This window comes from Scyliorhinus canicula, chromosome 3 (genome assembly GCF_902713615.1).
Source record: "Scyliorhinus canicula chromosome 3, sScyCan1.1, whole genome shotgun sequence".
In the NCBI taxonomy this organism is placed as follows: Eukaryota; Metazoa; Chordata; class Chondrichthyes; order Carcharhiniformes; family Scyliorhinidae; genus Scyliorhinus; species Scyliorhinus canicula.
Genome location: NC_052148.1, coordinates 200441676 through 200463879, shown reverse-complemented (window position 1 = coordinate 200463879; position 22204 = coordinate 200441676). Strand labels below are relative to the sequence as shown.

General features: G+C 45.5%; 1 protein-coding gene across 7 annotated transcripts in view; it reads right to left on the bottom strand.

Moving 5' to 3' along the window:
* fam160a1a (family with sequence similarity 160 member A1a) overlaps positions 1–22204 on the bottom strand; it is a 225551-nt gene that overhangs the window by 82936 nt on the left and 120411 nt on the right. For all 7 annotated transcript variants that reach the window (XM_038791988.1, XM_038791989.1, XM_038791984.1 and 4 more), the window contains one exon: positions 712–870. In XM_038791988.1, the coding sequence (XP_038647916.1) occupies positions 712–870 (159 nt within the window). The remainder of the gene's footprint in view (positions 1–711; positions 871–22204) is intronic.

Sequence of the window (22204 nt, the reverse complement as noted above, 5' to 3'; positions counted from 1 at the left end):
CCATTTAGAAAATAGTCTATGCCTAAATTCCTTCTTCAAAAGTGCATAACCTCACACTTTTTCACATTGTATTTCATTTGCCACTTCATTGCCCACTCTCCTAGCTTGTCCAAGTCCTTCTGCAGCCCCCTTGCTTCCTCAATACTACCTGTCCCTCTGCATATCTTTGTATCGTCTGCAAACTTAGCAACAGCACCCTCAGTTCCTTCTTCCAAATCATTAATGTATATTGTAAAAGGTTGTGGTCCCAGCACAGACCCTTGAGGCACACCACTAGTCACCGGCTGCCTTCCTGAAAAGTATAGCTGAAGTAGGCCTGGAGTATAACAACAAAAATACAACAGGAAGCATGCACCATATGTAGGACCTTTCATATAGTTTAATTACAAATTGTTCAATGTAGGCTTGGAATTTAATGTTTTTAATATTAACTATGTTACAATAGGGGAGAGAGGAATTTTGGGCAACTTCGCTTTAGTCCCCACTCTGAGACTGGGTCAACACTGATTACAATTCATGCTTCTAATACTTTCCCCAAAGAGAGTGATAAATTCTCAATCGTCTTGTCCTCTAATAGCAGCTGAGCTCAAGAACCATCTCCCTTAAGATTCATACAATCGTTGCAGAGGACTTTAACCAGCCTGAATATTAAAGAAACATGTGCCCTTCATGTTTACAAGTATGTGTCCATGTTGTTGTAAGTGTCTTTACCTGTATTACTGCATTACAGAACTCCAGGGAGTTCATGAACTGTACCAGTGCAGGAATACGTATCCAGTCCTCTCGCTGCAGATAGTGCCATTCATCAGATCTCACTTCCAGTTTAGTGGGCAACGAGGAGTAGAGGCCACTCAGTCCTGTGGCTAGCACCTGCGGGTTCCAGAATGGTGCGAGAGGAAGAGACCAAAACATTGAAATTAAAAACAAAACCCACTAAAATGCTATTCTTAACATGAGACAACATAGGTATTGGATCAAGAGAAAAATACTGCAGATGGCGGAAATCTGAAATCAAAACACAAAAGGCAGGAACTGCTCAGCAAATCATGCAGCTTCTGTGGAGAGAGAAATGGAGTTAAATCAATAACCTTTCTTCGGAAAAAGTGAACTAAATATTAAATCAGTTAACTTTTTTCCTCAAAATTTTTATTAAAATGTGAAAAGTTGACACTTTCTTGGATCATCACATTCCACATGGCACATGTATCCAATATCTTCCAATTTCCAGCTTAATTTTTAAAAATGATTTCATGGGATGTGGCAAGGTCAGCATTTGTTGCCGATCCCTAATTGCTCTTGAACTGAGTGGCTTGGTAGGTCATTTCAGAGGGCACTGAAGAGTTAACCACATTGCTGTGGGTCTGAAGTCACATGTAGGCCAGACAGGGCAAGGATAGCGGATTTCCTTCCCTGAAGGACATTAGTGATCCAGATGGTTTTTACAACAATTGATGATAGTTTCCTGGTCATCTTTAGTGAGGCTAGCTTTCAATTTCAAATTTGTTAATTGAATTTAAATACCACCAGCGCCTCAGAGCACCAGCCTGGGCCTCTGGATCACTCGTCCAGTGGCATTACCATTATACCACCATCTCCACCAATTAGTTTAAACTCAAAGGGTTGTACTCAATCCTCAATAGGATCGTCAACTGTGGCCTGACATATTCCAGAAGGGAATGAGCAGTTAGCAAATATTATTGCATTTTTCTTATCGAGGACAGATCGCCTCTCGTTGAGCGTCATCACGCACACAGAACGATAGTCAGCAAGAGTTCTCAAGAAAGTGTGTGTGGGGGAGGCAGTGGAAATAGAATTAAAAAGCAAATTGCAGTCCATTGGTCATGAACAGAAAAAAACAATTTCTTTCTCTTTTTAAAAAACTAGATGTTTTTAGTACTTGTACTGTACATGCAGTTCCAATTATCCTTGGGTTAGGTTGAGATTTGCCCAAAGAAGGGATTTGTTTCTAAATGAACTGAGGGAGAAAGTGGACCTGGTTGTGCCCATTTTCTGCCTTAACATGAGCACAAGAGCCAAATTTGGAGACAATTCCTGCGCTTCAGACAATGCTTGGGAAGACATCCAATATAGGGGCTTGGTGATTTTTTTTAGAAATTTGAGATAAACGCCTTTCACCCTTAATGAGGGACCAAACATCTCTTTTTTTAAAAATATTTTTTATTCTCCTTTTTCACATTTTCTCCCAAATTTCCACCCAACAATAAACAATAATCAGTAACGAATGTAATCAATCCCCATATCAATAACAATGATCCCATCCTCCCACCAAGCCCCAGACATTAGCCCGCATGTTAACATAAACAAATGAGGTAAAAGGAATCAGGAATCACCCATAGTCACCATTAACACATACAGTCCCCCTTCCCCAACCTCCCAGCCACCCCCCCCCCTATGTTCAATGTGATCTAATTCTCAAAAGTGCATAATGAACAACGCCCATGAATTGTAGAACCCCTCCATCCTTCCCCTCAGTTCAAATTTGACCTTTTCAAGCATCAAGAATTCCAGCAGGTTTCCCCGCCACGCCAGGGCACAGGGTGGAGAGGTTGATCTCTGCGGGCGATCAACGAGGCGAAGGCGACAACATCTTCCTCCACACCCATTTCCAATCCCGGCTGGTCCGACATCCCGAGGGCCGGGGTCGAGTTTCATGTGCACCACTTTAGAGATTACCCTAAACACCTCCTTCCAGTAATCCTCCAGCTTTGGACAGGACCAAAACATATGAATGTGGTTTGCGCCCCCCGCCCCCCACATCGTTCACATACATATTCTACCCCTTCAAAGAGCCGGCTCATCCTCCCCCTTGTAAGGTGCGTTCTATACACCACCGTCAGTTGTATCAGCCCCAACCTCGCACACGAGGTGGAACCGTTCACCCTCCAGAGCAACTCACACCAGAACCCCTCCTCCATCCCCTCACCCAACTCTTCCTCCCACTTTGCCTAGTGGCCCCTTCTCCTACCAAACATCTCTTTCAAGAGCCCTCTGGAAACCTGGTGCCCTAAGCAAACCAGGCACTGATCCTTTTCCACTCAAGTTTTGGGAGTTGAACGCCATCAAAATGTTTTTTTTTAAGTAGTCAGAAGTATGAGTGCTCCTCCCTGTTCTACAGCATCCTGAGGGATGCTACAGACACACAATGGTGCTGCCCCATTCCCCTCAGACACACGATGGTGCTGCCCCGCCCCATTCCCCTCAGACACACAATGGTGCTGCCCCAATCCCCTCAGACACACAATGGTGCTGCCCCATTCCCCTCAGACATACGATGGTGCTGCCCCAATCCCCTCAGACATACAATGGTGCTGCCCCATTCCCCTCAGACATACAATGGTGCTGCCCCATTCCCCTCAGACACACAATGGTGCTGCCCCATTCCCCTCAGACATACAATGGGGCTGCCCCGCCCCATTCCCCTCAGACATACGATGGTGCTGCCCCATTCCCCTCAGACACACAATGGTGCTGCCCCATTCCCCTCAGACATACAATGGGGCTGCCCCGCCCCATTCCCCTCAGACATACGATGGTGCTGCCCCATTCCCCTCAGACACACAATGGTGCTGCCCCACCCCATTCCCCTCAGACACACAATGGTGCTGCCCCACCCCATTCCCCTCAGACACACAATGGTGCCGCCCCATTCCCCTCAGACACACAATGGTGCTGCCCCATTCCCCTCAGACACACGATGGTGCTGCCCCGCCCCATTCCCCTCAGACACACAATCGTGCTGCCCCATTCCCCTCAGACACACAATGGTGCTGCCCCGCCCCATTCCCCTCAGACACACAATGGTGCTGCCCCGCCCCATTCCCCTCAGACACACAATGGTGCTGCCTGGCCCATTCCCTCAGACACACAATGGTGCTGCCCCTCCACATTCCCTTCAGACACATGATGGTGCTGTCCCATTCCCCTCAGACACACAATGGTGCTGCCCCTCCCCATTTCCTTCAGACACACAATGGGGCTGCCCATCCCCATTCCCCTCAGACACACAATGGTGCTGCCCCATTCCCCTCAGACACACAATGGTGCTGCCCCATTCCCCTCAGACACACAATGGTGCTGCCCCATTCCCCTCAGACACACAATGGTGCTGCCCCATTCCCCTCAGACACACAATGGTGCTGCTCCCATTCCCCACAGACACACAATGGTGCTGCTCCCATTCCCCACAGACACACAATGGTGCTGCCCCAATCCCCTCAGACACACAATGGTGCTGCCCCATTCCCCTCAGACACACGATGGTGCTGCCCCAATCCCCTCAGGCACACAATGGTGCTGCCCCGCCCCATTCCCCTCAGACACACAATGGTGCTGCCCCATTCCCCTCAGACACATAATGGTGCTGCCCCTCCCCATTTCCTTCAGACACACGATGTTGCTGCCCCATTCCCTCAGACACATAATGGTGCTGCCCCTCCCCATTTTCTTCAGACACACAATCGTGCTGCCCCATTCCCCTCAGACACACGATGGTGCTGCTCCATTCCCCTCAGGCACACAATCGTGCTGCCCCATTCCCCTCAGACACACGATGGTGCTGCCCCGCCCCATTCCCCTCAGACACACGATGGTGCTGCCCCACCCCATTCCCCTCAGACACACAATGGTGCTGCCCCAATCCCCTCAGACACACAATGGTGCTGCCCCACCCCATTCCCCTCAGACACACAATGGTGCTGCCCCATTCCCCTCAGGCACACGATGGTGCTGCCCCATTCCCCTCAGGCACACGATGGTGCTGCCCCATTCCCCTCAGACACACAATGGTGCTGCCTCATTCCTCTCAGACACACAATCGTGCTGCCCCATTCCCCTCAGACACACAATGGTGCTGCTCCCATTCCCCACAGACACACAATCGTGCTGCCTGGCCCATTCCCCTCAGACACACAATCGTGCTGCCTGGCCCATTCCCCTCAGACACACAATGGTGCTGCCCCATTCCCCTCAGACACACAATCGTGCTGCCTTTCTCCATTCCTGTTTTATTCACTCCAAGCACATGGCAAAACCAGGGTCCCAAACATGAGCAGTGGATGGTTCCCTGAAATGTTAAAATAAGAACCAGAAACTGGGGCAGGATTCTCCGATCCTGGGGCTATGTGTAAACGCCGGAGAATTTTACAACGGCGTCATCTGGCCCCTAAATAAGCGATCCTGCACCGTACAGGGGGCCAGCATGGCACTGGAGAGCCCCACGCTGCTCCAGCTGTCGATACGGTCATCAGCATTGCCAACGTGAGCTTGCACATGCCGTCACGGCCAGCGCGAGTTTGTGCATGCCGTCACGGCCAGCGCGAGTTCGTGCATGTGCGTCACCCCCTGGGAGTCTCCGACCCGGATTTCATGTGGTTACCAGTATGGACTCCACTGTACTCCAGTGTTGGTACTTTCTAGTTCAGAGCAACAAAACAGCACAAACAAATTATCTCCCATTATGAGTTAACATTTTTTTAAAAAATAGGTCCATGATTGCAGAAACTTAAAATACCACAATTTTAATTTTAAAATAAATTTCTATAAAATACAAAAATGCAATATCCAGAACCTTTGTTTGTAATTGGTTAAAAACAGGAAATGTACAAAAAGCAGCAGAATTTTTGTAAATTTCTTGTAGTTACATCACTTATCTTGAGCTAGCTTTCCATGTGTATGCAACAAAATAACATCACAGAAACATTTTAAAATGTTCAGCTCATCCTCACCAATCAACCTGTAGCAAATTAGTTCAGCAAAGACAGTATTGGCAAGAGTAACCGCCACACAGTCCTTATGAAGACAAAGTCCCAGCTTCATTACTGTGTGGCACTGCCACTGTGCTGAATAGGTTGGATTCAGGCAGATGTCGGAGGTCAAAACATGAGGCATTGTGGGCCATCAGCAGCAAATTGTAACCCACCACAATCTGTAACCTCACTCTATCATTACCATTTTACCAGGGGATCAACCCTGGCTCACTGAAGATTGCAGGAGAGTATGCCAGGAGCAGCACGACCTAGAAAATGAGAACATCAACCCGGTGTGCACAACAAATCCAACATGCATGCTTAACAGTGGAAGCAGCATGCTATAGATAGAGATCCCACAGCCAGTGAAATAGATTCAAGCTCTGGAGTCCAGCCAAATCCAGTCGTGAACTGATGGTAGACAATCAAACAACTAAATCAGAAGAGGGAGCTCTACAAATATCCCCTTTCTCAATGTGACAGAGCCCAGCTACATTACAAAAGATAAGGGGTGGAATTTTAGGGATAATGAGTGATCAGCGCCCACCATGCCAAGAATCAGCATCTCAGAAGCCCACTGCCATTTAACGTTCACTTGAACATTGATTGGCAGTGGGTGGACTTCCATCCCCCCTCGGTAGGAAATCCCGTCCATGAGAGCTATTGGCCAATCTGATTGGCCAGCAGCTCTCCAACCCGTTCTCCCTGTGTCTGTGAGAGTTTTGTCTGGGGTCTCCGGTTTCCTCCCACAGATGTGCAGGTTAGGTTAGGTAGATTGGCCATGCTAAAATGCCCCTCTAAGTGTCCAAAGATGTGCAGTTTAGGTACGCGGCCATGATCAATGTGCGGGGTTACTGGATTAGGGCGGGTGAGTGGGCCTGGGTAGAGGTGCAGACCCAATGGCTTCCTCCTGCACTGTACAAATTCTATGGAAACCTAGCCAGGAACAGCATTGCAATGTCCAGAAATGGCACTACAGACTTTGCCTGGGGCTAGGTCCTGGGATCGTTGAAAAGATAAGTCTTGAGGTCCCAGGAGCTCAGGCTGTCCGAGGGTGAAGCCCCAGAGCCCTGAGTGGAGGCTACCCTACCTCTGAGGGGCTTTCAGATTGAGGTGTGTCCCCCCCTCCTTTCACCCGAGATGGGAAAAGTTTATTCTCTGTTTCCCGCACCCACCAGCCTTTAAGTGGTCATTAAATGGCTCCTAAAGGACCCTAATAGGTTAATGGGTGGGTTTCTCACCTGAGGCCCTGCCCGCCCAAGCATGAAATTGCATCTGACTTTGGGCGAGTGGGTTCCCACAGGGAAACCCATCCACTCAATTTTAGTTCCCCCCCCCCACCTCAGAACCAGCCTTTGGGGGGGGGGGGGGGGGGGGGGGGGGGGGGGGAGGAGGGCATAAAATTCTGCTCAAGGGCTTAAGTGTTTGCATTAATCTTCAGCCAGAAGTGCCACGTGGATGATCCATCTCACCTCAGGTTCCTGCCATCACAGATGCTCGTCTTTAACCAATTCGATTCACACCACATGTTATTAAGAAATTGCTGAGTGCAATGAATACAGAAAAGGCCATGGACCTCCGCATCATTCCAAATGTAATACTGGAGACATGTGCTCCAGAACAAGCCACAGCTGTTCCAGTATGCTACAGTTACTCGACAAATTGAAAAAGTGCCCAGGTACGTTCCACAAAAAATATGGCAAATCCTATCTGCTCAATTACTGCCTCATCACTCTCCCCTCAATCATAAACAAAATGAAGCAGGTTTCTTCAACAGTTCTATCAAGCAGCACTTACTCAGTAATAACCTGCTGACTAATGCTCAGTTTGGGTCCACCAAGGCAACTGGGCTCCAGGTCTCATTACAGCCTTGACCCCCAACGTGGAGAAAAAAGCTGAATTGCAGAGGTGAGGTGAGCACGACTTCCCCTGACATCAAAGCTGCATTTGACTGAGTGATTCTCATCAAGGAGCTCCAAACAATTTGAAATAAATGGGAATTGGGAGGAAAGTCCTGCGCGGACTGGTATCAGACTTGCACAATGAATGATGGTTGAGGGCCAGTAAACTCAGCCGAGGGCGTTGTTGTAGGAGTCCCTCAGGGTAGAGTCCTCGGCCCAACTACCTACAGCTGCTTTTCTTTCTTCCAACCTAAGGTTAGAAGTGGGGTTGTTGGTTGATGATTACACAATGTTTAAATCTATTCACAACTCCTCAAATAATGAAGCTGTTCATGCCCGTCTGCAGCAAGACCTGAACAACTTTCAGGCTTGGGCTGTTCGCTGTGCCCAATCTGGCTGCCGCGTTTCCTTTCCCAAATCACAATACCGACAACACTTCAAAAGAATTTAAATTGATGTAAAGCTTTGAGATGTCCAGTGATTGTGAAAAGCGCTATTTAAATGCAAACTATATTCCTGGCTCTGGGTCACTGGCCTTGTGGAGTTTGCATATTCTCCCCGTGTTTGTGTGGGTTTTGCCCCCACAACCCAAAAATGTGCAAGCTCGGTGGATTGGCCATGCTAATTGGAAAAATTGAATTGGGTACTCTAAATTTATTAAAAAGAAAAGAAAAATAAATAAATGCAAACTATTCTTTCTTTGACAGGTGGTAGGTTACATTGTCACCACACAAGGACCCAACAAGAGAGAATCTAAACAACTCCCTCTGACAATCAATGGCATTACAATCACTGAAACCCAAACCTTCAACATCCTGGGGGGCGGCCATTACCAGAAAAGTAACCGGAGCTGCTACATGAATACTGTGGCTACAAGAAGTCAGAGACTGGGTAGTCTGAAGCAAATTACTCATCTCCTGGCTTCCCAAAGCCTTTCTACTATTTACAAGGTGGAAGTCAAATGTGCAATGGAATACTCTCCACTTGCCTGGGCGAGCGCATTTCGAGATGCTCAACATCATTCAGAACATAAGCCATTTAGGAACCCCAACATCCACTCCCTCCATCACTGGCACACTGTGGCAGCAAAATAAACCACAGCAAATTGCCTAGGTCATCCAACAGCACCTTCCATGTCCTCTACCACCCAAACGAACCAGGGTAGCAGATGCAAGGGAAAACCACCACCTGCCAGTTCCCCTCCAAATCACACAATTCTGTCTTCGAACTTCATTGCTGTTCCTTCACTGTCACTGTCGAATTCCTGGACCTCCTTTAACAACAGCACTGCGGGTGTACCTGGACCAATAGGCTGCAGTGGTTCAAAATGGTCTCTCACCACCAAATGGTCACGGGCAATTAGGAATGGGCAATAAATACTGGCCTTTCCCACGGTGACCACATCCCATGAATGTGTAAAATACCCACGAAACTGGTCATGACCCCAATCTATTTAATCACCATTGGGAGTTTCCATTCATTGTATCGATGTGTGACCTCTTCAAATTAGATTTTGTTTTTAGGCATGAGGGCACTTACACCTTTTAAAAGATTTTGAATTTGCTTTCAATAAGGGCAGCACGGTAGCGCAAGTGGATAGCACTGTGGCTTCACAGCACCAGGGTCCCAGGTTCAATTCCCCGCTGGGTCACTGTGTGGAGTTTGCATGTTCTGCCCGTGTCTGTGTGGGTTTCCTCCGGGTGCTCCGGTTTCCTCCCATAGTCCAAAGTTGTGCAGGTTAGGTGATTTGGCCGTGATAAATTTACCTTAGTGACCAAAAAGGTTAGGAGGGGTTATTAGGTTACGGGGATAGGGTGGAAGTGAGGGCTTAAGTGGGTCGGTGCAGGCTCGATGGGCCGAGTGGCCTCCTTCTGCACTGTTTGTTCTATGTTCATTAAGTAAAATTGATTACTGTTCACTACCGTAACTCTCAAATTATTCTGCCAAGCTTTTTTTAAAAAGTCACTTTGAGATATTTAAATTTTGGCTGCTCCCAGGTGTAGACACAAATGAAGAATGTTTTTTTATTAGTCTCACTGCTCAAATATACTAAGGAATATTTTTAAAGGCAAGCAAAGTCTGAGGAAAGTGATGTTTTGTAATGATGTTTTGTGCTGCTGCGCAAGCATTGGTTGAAGTGCATTAAAGCTTGGGCAGAATCTTGAGGAAAATTTCTCAAAATTAGCTCAATTTTTGAAAGTGGAAACAAAGATATTAGAGTATTTTTCATCTCTCTCTCTCTAAACTGTTCACTCAAGGGACAGCATGGTGGTGCAGTGGTTAGCGCTGCTGTCTCACGGCGCCCAGGATCCGGGTTCGATCCTGGCTCCGGGTCACTGTCCTTGTGGAATTTGCACATTCTCCCCGTGTCTGCATGGGTCTCACCCCCACAACCCAAAGATGTGCAGGGTAGACAAATTGGCCACACTAAATTGCCCTTTAATTGGAAAATAAGAATTGGCACTCTAAATTTAAGAAAACTCTTATGTTCACTCTCATAACCCTCATTATTTACACCTTCCTGCCATCGATTACTTCACTGTCAGTTTCAAAGGACACAATTCAAGTCTCTAATTTGCCATTTTTGTGTCACTCGGTTCTTTTGGGTTTTTTTCCCTTTCCCAAAACTTTGTTTTTCTGCCACTTGCGTTCTTGTACATGCAAGCTGAATGAGGTATTTTCTTGTAGGTCACCCTTTGCTACAGTACTTCATGTGTAAGGTCAAAGGAATCTCACGGAGCAGCTGTATCTCAGGAGGTGAGAAAGTAACATCCATTACTCATGTCACCACTCCTGGGGTGGCTGCATCTCTTATCTCCAATGCCCTGCAGCATCAGTATTTGAATGAAATAAATTTCCAAAGCCTGACTTCAGTTCAATATTTAAGCATGTAAATTTTTGATGTTCTTTTTAAGACATGATTAATGCCTAACTATTATCGTGGTTTTGCACACAAAAGCTGTATTAACTTTTGTTGAAGCCAGAACCACATGTTTCAAGTTGATAACATTATTGACGTACAAGGATTTGTTGATTAACCTCATAAAATTCCCTCATGAAGTGAGCTGCAAGAGTGTTATTTGTGGTGTTGCAGACAGATGTTGTTTGATGACCTGATTTATTTTAAATATTTCCAAAACTGATCACTTCTGTTGATTGGGCCTTGTTTGGAAATGTTCTCAGAGGCCCATGTTTCTTCAGTCAGAGCAGATCATCAATTCAATTCATTTCCTCTTGCCTGTTTTTTTCCTTCGGTTTGCTGGACATACCATGGTCTGCTGGACATTTCAGGGTCAGCTGGACATTTCAGGGTCTGGTGTCATAGAAACATACATAGAAAATAGAAGATGGAAAAGGCCATTCGGCCCTTCGAGTCTGCTCTGCATTCATCTCCCCCCCCCCTCCTCCCCCCACCCTCCACAACCCCGTGCCAATATTCCTCGATTCCTTTAGCCCAAAGAGCGATATCCAATTTCTTCTTGGAATTACACAATGTTTTTGCCTCATCGACTTTCTGTGGGAGTGAATTCCACAGATTCACCACTCTCTGGGTGAAGAAATTTCACCTCACCTCAGTCCCAAAAGGTTTACCCCTTATCCTCAAACCCCTAGTTCTGCACTCCCCCACCGTCGGGGACATTCTTTCTGAATCCACCCTGTCTAATCCTGTTAGAATTTTCTAAGTTTCTATGAAATCTCACTCTTCTAAACTTCAATAAATATAATCCTAACCGACTTAATCTCTCCTCATCTGACAGTCCACCCATCCCAGGAATGAGCCTGGTAAACCTTGAGTGTACTCTGTCCATAGCAAGAACATCCTTCCTCAGGTAAGAACACCAAAATTGCGCATAATATTCCAGGTGCGGCCTCACCAATGACCTATACAATTGTAGTAAAACATTCCTATTCCTGCACTCAAATCTTCTTGCTTTGTTTTGTGAGGGCCACAAAGAATCCAGCACAAATTGTAAAATAGAAAGAAATAACATTTATTTACAATAACATATATACACACACACAACAGCAGCAGTAACTCCCTTGCTGCTCACTCCTCTCTAGCTGGTTCCATACTGGCCTGCTCTATTTCTGCAGGGAATCTGCTAATGATTTCTCCGCGCCCCCTCATTGGGGCAGCTCATACTCCCTAAGGATTATGGGATTGCCATTAGTCCCCAGCCAGTGGTAAGCAGGCAGGTTATAATACTTTGAATGCCAACATATCATTGGCCTTCTTTACTGACTTACTTTCGCGCTAACTTTCTGCAATTGATGCACAAGGACACAAAGGTCTCGCTGAGTACCCACCTCTTTCAATTTACACCCATTCAAATAATAATCTGCCTTCCTATTTTTGCTCCCAAAATGAATAACCTCACATCTACCCACATTGTACTGCATCTGCATACATATGCCCACTCACTCAACCTGTCCAAATCCCACTGAAACATCTCTGCATCCGCCTCACAGTTCACCCTCCCACCCAACTTTGTTTCATCTGCAAATTTGGAGATACTACATTTAGTTCCTGCATCCAAATCATTAATACATAATGTGAAGAGTTGAGGTCCTAGCACAGATCCCTGCGGTACCCCACTAGTCACTGCCTGTCAATCAGAAAAAGACCTATTTATTCCAGCTTCTTGCTTCCTGTCTGCTACGCTTTCTATCCACCTCAAGACGCTACCCACAATCCCATACACTTTAACCTTGCATAGTAATCTGCTATGGGATACCTTGTCGAAAGCCTTCTGAAAGTCTAAATAAACCAAATCTACCAGGTGTCCTTGGTCAACTCTACTAGTTACAGCTTCAAAGAATTCCAATAGGTTTGTCTGGCATGATTTCCTTTTTATAAATCCATGCTGACTTTGTCATATTATTCCACTGCTTTGCAAATGCTGTGCTATGAAATCCTTGATAATGGCTCAGTGGTCTTTAGTTCACTGTTTTCTCTACTTCCCTATTGAATAGCAGGGTTACATTAGCTACCCTCCAATTTGTAGGAACCATTCCAGAGTCCAAAGAATTTTGGAAAATGACCGGCAATAGATTTACTATTTCTAGGGCTACTTCCTTAAGTACTCTGGAATGAAGATTTATCAGGCCCTGGAGATTTATCCGCCTTCAATCCCATTAATTTCCCTAAAACCATTTCTCTACTAATACTAATTTCCGTCATCTCCAAACTAAAACTTATGTTTCTCAGAACTCCGGTACATCATTCATTGTCTTACCTTGTGAAGACGGAAGCAAAGTACGGATTTAGTTCCTCAGCTATTTCTTTGTTCCCAGTTATGAATTCCCCCGTTACTGACTGTAAGGGGCCTACATTAGTTTTTATCAATGTTTTTCTCTTTACATACCAAAGAAACATTTACAGTCAGTTTTTCTGTTCCCCGCTAGCTTATTTTCATATTGTATTTTCCCCTCCATAATAATAATAATAATAATAATAATAATAATAATAATAATAATAAACACTTATTGTCACAAGTAGGCTTCAATTAAGTTATTGTGAAAATCAATCCCTTGGTCTGCCTTTGTTGAATTTTAAACTGTTCCTAATCCTCAGGTCTATTGCCTTTTCTTGCTAACTTGTATGCCTTCTATTTGAATCTAACACTATCTCTAATTTTCCTTGTAAGCCATGGTTTGGCCACGGTTCCCTTTCTGCTCTTGTACCAAATTGGAATAAACAACATTTGGAGTTCACCTAGTTGTTCCTTGAATGCCTGCCATTGCCTGTCTACTGTCTTTCCTTTCAGTAATGTTTCTCAGTCCATCATAGACAACTCATGCGTCATACCATCATAGTTACCTTTATGGAGATTCAGGACCCTAGTCTTAGAATCAACTACTTCACTATCATCATGATAAAGAATTCTAACATATTATGGTCACTCATCCCCAATGGCTCTCTCATAACTAGATTGCCAACTAATCCTTTCTCATTGTAAACACCCAGTCAAAAATGGTCTGTTCCCTTGTTTGCTCCTCAATTTATTGGTTCAGAAAACCATCCCGTACACAGTCCAGAAATTCCTCCTCTTTGCATTGTGACTAATTTGACTCATCCAATCTATATGCAGATTAAAGTCACCCATAATCACTGATGTTCCTTTAACACATGCATCTCTGATTTCCTGTCTAATGTTATTCCCATAATTACCATTGCAGTTTGGTGGTCTGTATACCACCCTTATAAACGTTTTTTGCCCCGTAGTATTTCTTAACTCAACCCAAACAGATTCCACATCGTCTGTGCTAATATATTTCCTTAATATTGTATCGATATCTTCTTTAATCAACAATGCAACTCCATCACCTTTTCTTTTCTGTCTGCTAAAAACTGAATAGCCCTCAATGTTTAGTTCCCATCCTTGGTCACCTTGGAGCCATATCTCTGTAATCCCAACTATATTGTATCCCTTGACATGTATCTGCGCAATAAATTCATCCATTTTATTTAAAATTATTTGAATAAAGTTGGGAGCAACTTGCTAAGTTTTTGAGCCTCCCATGGACTGTTGTCTCTCAGGACAGTGTGTGCATGTGATCCCACAATCGAGTCAGATGTCTTCACTTTGAAAGACATACCCAACACAGTGACAGTTGCCCAGTTGTGTTTTATGCCTGAGAGAGATCACACACCAGGTTTTATGACTGGGAGGAGATTTATTCAATGTTTTAAAATGTCTACTCCCAATGTTTACAGCCTTGGTTTAGTTTCTCACTCTAAGTAACCACAATCAGGCTTACATAATCGCACACAGAGAACAGTCACATATAATCAAACACAAAACAATTCAACAATTGAACACTAGTTGTGCATTCCAAAGTGGGACCTCATAATAAAATATGCAGGAACCGAGCAGTCTGGAAATATCCATATCCACTTCTATTTTTATTCCATGTCCTTCAAGTTTTGGATAAGTCCAAAAACAGTGGATGATCGCCATGCACTGATAAGACACCTCAGCTTTAGCTCTTGCAGGAGATCGGTTTTGTGTCTTTTGAGTTACGATGAGCTCCACCCACTAATTTGTAGAAACGGCTAAATTGTTTATTTGTATTGTTCTCCTTACACCTTCTTGGTATGGGAGAAATTTTCTGAGCCCTATATGCTTCAGCAATATCTTGCCACAATTGTTGCATGCATTCAATTTACCCCACTGAATGTCCAACCTATGCACAGAATCACTGTGGTATCCACAAATCAGCCTGTCACGGAGAGTATCATCAAGTATTGTGTCAAATTCATCATATCTAGCTAACCTTCTTAAAGACATTATAAACTGTAAAATAGTTTCTCCTTCTTCCTGATTACGGTGATGGAATCAGAACCTTCCTGCAATCAATAACAGCTTAGAAAAGAAATGTCCTCTAAAAGTTTCTTTAATTCACTGAATTTTACTGGGTGAATCTGATTCTGCAGCAGCAAAACAAATGTTTTGTGGCCACTGAGCTTAGAAATTTTGCATCTTTTAAGTCCTCCTTTGTCTGATTAGCTATTAAAATCTATCCTAATCATTCTTCTTATGAAGATCATGTTTCAAAATTCTCATCAAATGCGTCCATGGTGCCCTTCTTTTCCTGGCAAATTTGGATCCCAGCTTCTAGGGTCTACAGTTCCTCCCTTCTGGCAATGTTGGAAAGTATGACACAGTCCCTTGAACAAGCAACTATGAAACCTTTCCCATTTCTGCCCAAGTATTTTAGCTTTTCTAACAAGTAGTGGACCATGCAGAGTCAGCACACTTGGCCAAGTGCACAGCCCCTGCAGCCCAGACCCCACTCACATCAACGCATGTAAAGTCTTCCCCAACTGTCGGTCTTCTTACTCACACTTGCTCTTGAAAACGTTTGTTCAACCTTCACATCGGCAGCAGAGAGAGTCCAGTCCCGAGAATCTCCTGTGCCATCCCACAATTAGCCAATGAAAGCTTTCTTTCCAGAGATTTTTGTCTGCCACAATCCTCGCTGCCAGGTTTCTCTTGGGTTATATTTCTTTGTTGCCACAAAGAGAAAAGGTATGGAGGTGCCCACACTCTGGATTCTTGTAAAACACGATGAAGGTTTTGCTCATTCAAGTAAGAAGGCGATCTGCTCAAAGACTGCGCCCTCTGCTGACATCACTACGCATCACGTGATGCAGAATCAGCAAGAATGGATTCACTGATACACAACACACCTCTGAAAGACCATGGGAAGCTTTTGCAAAGTTATAGCAAGACTAATACACATTGCTGCAAATGGTTAATCGTCACTATGCAAGTCAATATAGTACATTTCATTGAGGCTAAATGATGTTTTCCAGTTAAAACTGCAACCAATTTTTGGAATGAAAAGCATTTAAGTTTATAATCTAAATGTATCGCCTCTGCCTTCCTAATTACAGCCAGTGATCATCAAGGCAAATTGAATGTTTCCTTAAATTTAATTTGTTTGAATATATTGCACAGGAAATGGAGTATAAAAGTAGGGATGTTTTGGGACAGTTGTTGGTGAGACCACGGGCACGATTCTCCAATTCCCGACACCGATTTCATAATTGCCAATCGGGCGGAGAATCCCTTTTTACGATGGAATCGGGGGTGGTGCCTACTTTGCGCAGGTTTCGCATGCTCTGCCCCCTCCGAAATGGCATCACTGCGGCATGCACTGCACGCTGTTGGGACAGCCTCAGGATGTCACCTAAGGACCCTCCCCGATGCTCCGTCCCAGATGGGCCGAGTTAATGATGGCGTGAGGGACGTGTGGTCTCAGCCATTAGACCAGGGGTGGGCAAACTACGGCTCGCGGGCCGCATGCGGCCCGCCAAAGGTCTTTATGCGGCCCACCAAGTCATTAAAAAAAAAATAAAAAAATTTTTTTTAAACATTTTTTTTTAATTTTTAATTATTCTTTTTAAGGTTAATGGGGGGGGGGCTGTTGGATTACTTACTGGTATAGGGTGGATACGTTGACTTGAGTAGGGTGATCATTGCTCGGCACAACGTCGAGGGCCGAAGGGCCTGTTCTGTGCTGTACTGTTCTATGTTCTATATGAGGCGCCCAGAATCATAACCGGGTGAAGTAATTATTTTACTTAATATACTATGCGGCCCTTTAAAATTGTGAATTTCTGAATGTGGCCCTTGCACGGAAAAGTTTGCCCACCCCTGCATTAGACTGTGTCCCGTGCCGCCACAGTTGGGCTTGAGCTGTGCTGCTGGCCAGGGGGGCTTCCGCGAGGGCTGGGGAGGGGGTACTATCTGGCATGTCGGGTCTGTGCACAGCCGGTGCCATGTTGTATGGCGCGACCACTGCTCATGTATGGCCAAGGACCTGACAATTCTCTGGCCGTTTATTTCATGGAAGCCAGGCATTTCACGTGGTGCGGCTGCTAACCCCTTCCCGGTCGCAGCATCAGTGAGGGGGTGCCGCCACAGATCCTCCGCACGCAGTCTGAGAATTGGCAAATCTGGCCCCATATCCAGAGTACGGTGCACAGTTTTGATCTCCTTATTTAAAAAAGAATACAAATGCATTCATAGATTTACATAGAACATACAGTGCTGAAGGAGGCTATTCGGCCCATCGAGTCTGCACTGAACCACTTAAGCCCTCACTTCCACCCTATCCCGGGAACCCAATAAACCCTCCTAACCCTTTTGGTCACTAAGGGCAAATTCGCCTAACCTGCACGTCTTTGGACTATGGGAGGAAACCGGAGCACCCGGAGGAAACCCACGCAGACACGGGGAGAACGTGCAGACTCCGCACAGACAGTGACCCAGCGGGGAATCGAACCCAAGACCCTGGCGCTGTGAAGCCACAGTGCTATCCACTTGTGCTACCGAGCTGCCCACAGCAGTTCGAAGCAGTTCAGAGATTAACTCAACTGATACCAGGGATTGGGGTGTGGTTATCTTATGAGGGAAGGCTCGACAGGCTGGGCCTATATCCATTAGTGTTTAGAATATAGAGAGGTGATCTTATTGAAACTTTTAAGATCCTGAGGGTACTTGACAGGGTGGATGCTAAGAAGATGGCTCCCATATAGAACATAGAACAGAGAACAGTACAGTACAGTACAGAACAGGCCCTTCGGCCCTCAATGTTGTGCCGAGCCATGATCACCCTACTCAAACCCACGTATCCACCCTATACCCGTAACCCAACAACCCCCCCCCCCCATTAACCTTACTTTTTTTAGGACACTACGGGCAATTTAGCATGGCCAATCCACCTAACCCGCACATCTTTGGACTGTGGGAGGAAACCGGAGCACCCGGAGGAAACCCCACGCACACAGGGGGAGGACGTGCAGACTCCACACAGACAGTGACCCAGCTGGGAATCGAACCTGGGACCCTGGAGCTGTGAAGCATTTATGCTAACCACCATGCTACCGTGCTGCCCCTATGGGAGGGAATAGAATTAGGGGACAGTTTAAAAATAAGCAGTCTCCTATTTAGGACGGAGATGAAAAGAATGTTTTCTCCGAGAGGGTTGTGAATCTTTGGAACTCTTTTCCACAGAGGGGAGTGGTGTCAGGGTCATTGAATATTTTAAAGGCAGAGGTAGATAGATTCTTGATTGACAAGGTTATGGGGGTTGGCGGAATGTGGAGTTGAGGCCACAATCAGATCAGCTGTTGAATCGTGATGGAGCCTCAAGGCGCCAAACTCCTGCTCCTAATTCGCATGTTCACATGTTCAAAATAAATCATTTAACAGTAATACAAAAAACTATCAGTTGATTTCTGCACCAAATTTTAATCTGACTAATCACGTGGGGACTTGTAATTCCTGTCGGAAAAATTGGGAAGGAAACCAAAATAACAACAACTTTTGCTAAATGTGGAAAACTAGAATATCTACAGAACATCAAATAGTTTTAGAACCATTATTAAACCTGTAACTTTACTATGGACATCGCAAGAGTCCTCGGATTGGAATGGATCTTTTGTTGTTGTTAAAGTTGAGGAATGTTGTGCTTGGAAATGGAACTCTTCCTGTTTCAGGCACCGAGGGCGAGGGCCAGGATTAAGCACTTTCAAACCATTTTCAGATGTGGTGTAAAGCATTCCCCCAACCTCGACTCTTGCTCATCAATGTTGACTTTCCCCAAACCTCAGAGGAGCACCCCCCAATGCACAAGTGGGACATTCTCACCATTTCTCACACCAATTAGAGACAGTTTTGTCCAATGAATACTGGATTGATGGATGTTGAAGCCCACAAGCTTCATTCCAAATCTCAGAAGTGTACTTTAGCACCAAGCCTATAACAGCATCAGATCCCTTGTGTTAACGCTTTTATCAATAATTAGAGGCAACTGCAATTCAGTATTTCCACTGAAATGGCTGCATGAATCAGGTCAAGCCCTCCAAGCAGCACAATGAACTCATGTTGCTGCCTTCCGTCCCACCTTCCAAATCACTATGCTACAATCATAGAGACATTCAGCAGATAGAACAGTCCAAACGAGAGGAAAAAAACTGGAATGAAAAAGGAGGAAAGAAGAAAATTGAAGAGGAGAGAGGCAGATAGAAATGAGAGAAGTGAACGAATGAGTAGAGGGAAGCTGTGTTACAGAGTGTGGTGTTGTTTCAAAAAACACTCGGTTCCTCTGGCATCAACCGACCAAGACTGAACAGCATTTCAGATTCATGTTTCCATTGGTCCTGCAATTTACATTCTGTGCATTTGCACAGTCTGGGAAAGCACACCACAGAGATCAAACAGATAATCGGACACTACACGATGTATAAAAAATGGCAGACAGAAACAGATGAGATAGATTCTAGTGTTCCAGTCCCATTCGAGGAGGTATTCACAAGGTTAGAATGAATCATGACCAGATGTTTTTTTAATAATATTGTGGTTTCATTCATATTCTGAAAACACAATTAAAACTCTTATTTCATAAGTAAGCGCATGTCTGTGGGCCACCACTTTTAAGTCTTCAATACGTTTCAGTGCAGCCCAAGGTGTGCATAACAGCCCTTATATGACACAAGGCCTCTCCCCCTCATTCTGATAGTTCCAACCACCAATGTTCAGATTTACAGAGTCCTGATTTGATGGACCAGACCATCAGCAGGTCAGCATGGTAGCACAGTGTCTAGCACTGTGGCTTCACAGTGCCAGGGTCCTATGTACGATTCCCCACTGGCTCACTGTCTGTGCAGAGTCTGCACGTTCTCCCTGTGTCTGCGTGGGTTTCCTCCGGATGCTCCAGTTTCCTCCAACAGTCCAAAGATGTGCAGGTTAGGTGGATTGATCACGCTTAATTGCCCTTAGTGTCCAAAAAAAAAGTTTAAATGGGGTTACTGTGTTATGGGGACAGGGTGGAGGTGTTGGCTTAGGTAGGGTGCTCTTTCCAGGGGCCGGTGCAGACACGATGGGCCAAATGGCCTCCTTCTGTACTGTAAATTCTATGAAAAAAGACAACAACTAAGAAGTCTGTGGGTAGAAATTTTTGAACCAACTTGGAGGCCTCGCATTGAGCCTCAGCAGGGAAGATGGCGGCGGTGGCTCCAGTAGTTGTGGCCGCCCCAATCACAGCAAATATGCTAACCAGGGTGCTGGCTACTGAGATTGAAAAGCAGTTTGAGAGGCAATGAAGTCTGATGATCCATACTCTTCTTAAGTCGATTGAGAGGGGTGCTGGGTCCTCCCCGTGAAAAGTTGGGAAAGAATTTTGGAAGCTATGAAGTAGCATGGATGAGGTGTTGAAGGGGGTGGAGGTGGTTTTGTTGAGGTACAGCGACCAAATCACCTCGCCGGAGGCTGAGATCTCAGTAGTGGTGGAGAAGAATAAGAATCTGAGGCTGAAGGTGGATGAGCTGGAGAATTGGCCGTGGAGACAAAACTTCAGGATCATGGGGTTGCTGGATGATGTGGAAGGTCTGAATCCAACTGCATACTTTTTGATGTTTGTTAAGATGGTGGGGGAAGGTGTACTGCCGTCCCCTCCAGAGTTAGATAGGGCCCATCTAACACTCTGGCAGAAACCTCGGGCAAATGAGCCACCATGAGCTGTTATAGTCAGATTTCACAGCTTCCAGGAGAAGGAACAGGTCCTGATGTGGGCCAAGGAGAACTGTAACCGGAGATGGGAAGGAAGCCACATTAGAATCTACCAGGATGTTGCTGTGGATGGCCTTCAATAAGGCCAATGTGTCTTTGTACAAGAGTGGAGTGAGGTTTGGAATGGTGTACCCTGCAAGGCTGCGTGTTACTTTCGATCAAGGGACCATTAATTTTATTCTTCAGTGGAGGCAGAAGCTTTCGTTACAGAGCATGGACAGGGGTCGAGTTAAACGGGATCTGTGTGGACTTGTTATGGTTGTTTATGGGAAGGGGGTTTGTGGTATTTTGTATATATTTGTTGTTATTTCTATGTTTCTGGGTTGGGTTGAAGTTGTTTTGCGTAAGTTGTATGGTGAGGGATGGAAGGCTAATTGTTTTGTGGGATATTATTCAAAACAGTATTTCTCTTTTCGTTGGAAATATATGGCTCCCGGTCGGATCTTACTCTTGGTCGGGATGTTGAATTTTGTTGTATTTCATGGCAGGTTGGGTAGGGATATTTCTTTCCCCTTTGTCCTTTGCCCTTTGAGGGACCAGACCAGACTGCGGAAGGGATGGGTGCGCCAGGTCTTTCACTGAGGCTTCAGGAGCGACAATTTTAATCAACAAACGGTTTGGACAAGGTCGTGTCAGACCCATACATGGTGGTTACAGGGTCTTTGGCAGGTAGGTTGGTGATGTTAGATAACCTATGCCCCAAACTGGGACAATACAGCATTTGTTAGGAAGCAGTTGGGGGGGGGGGGGGGCTGATCCATGGAGGTTTATGCACCCACGTCGTAAGGAATTCTTGTTCTTCTCCCCAGTACATAAGGCGTATTCCAAGATTGACTTTTTATTTTGGTGTGTTGTCTCCTCTCCCTTGAGTGAGGAAGGCAGAGAGCATGGCCATTTCGGATTATGCCCCACATCTGGTAGATTTGGTTTTGGAGTCGAGCACAGTTTAGCTCTCACGGTGGAGTTTCTATCTCGGGTTATTGGCGGATTTGGGGTTTGGTGGATTCAGGTCCAAGGCCATTGGGAAGTGTGTAGAATTCAATAGGAATGATTCAGTCCTGCCCTCCACACTTTGGGAAGCCTTGAAGGTGGTGATTAGAGGCGATATTATACCTACAAGGTGCATATGGAGAGGGAGGCATGGGTGGAACGGCAGAGGTGGATGATATCTTTGAGGTGGACCGCAGGTAAGACCTCGTCCTCATTTGCTCGGCTTGGTCTGATCCACAGGGAGCATTTGACCAAAACTAGGATGAGTGTTTTTTCTGGAGGTAGAAGACGGGCGCAAGCAGTGTTCCGGTGAGCCGGCCAATCACACACACACGTCTTGCCCTAAACTAGTAAGCTTTTGGGTCACCTTCTTCAACACCATGGCGGCAATTCTGAATATTTAACTGAAGCCTTGTCCTCTGGTGACCATCTTTGGGGTGTCAGACTTGCTGGGGCTGTACAGGAG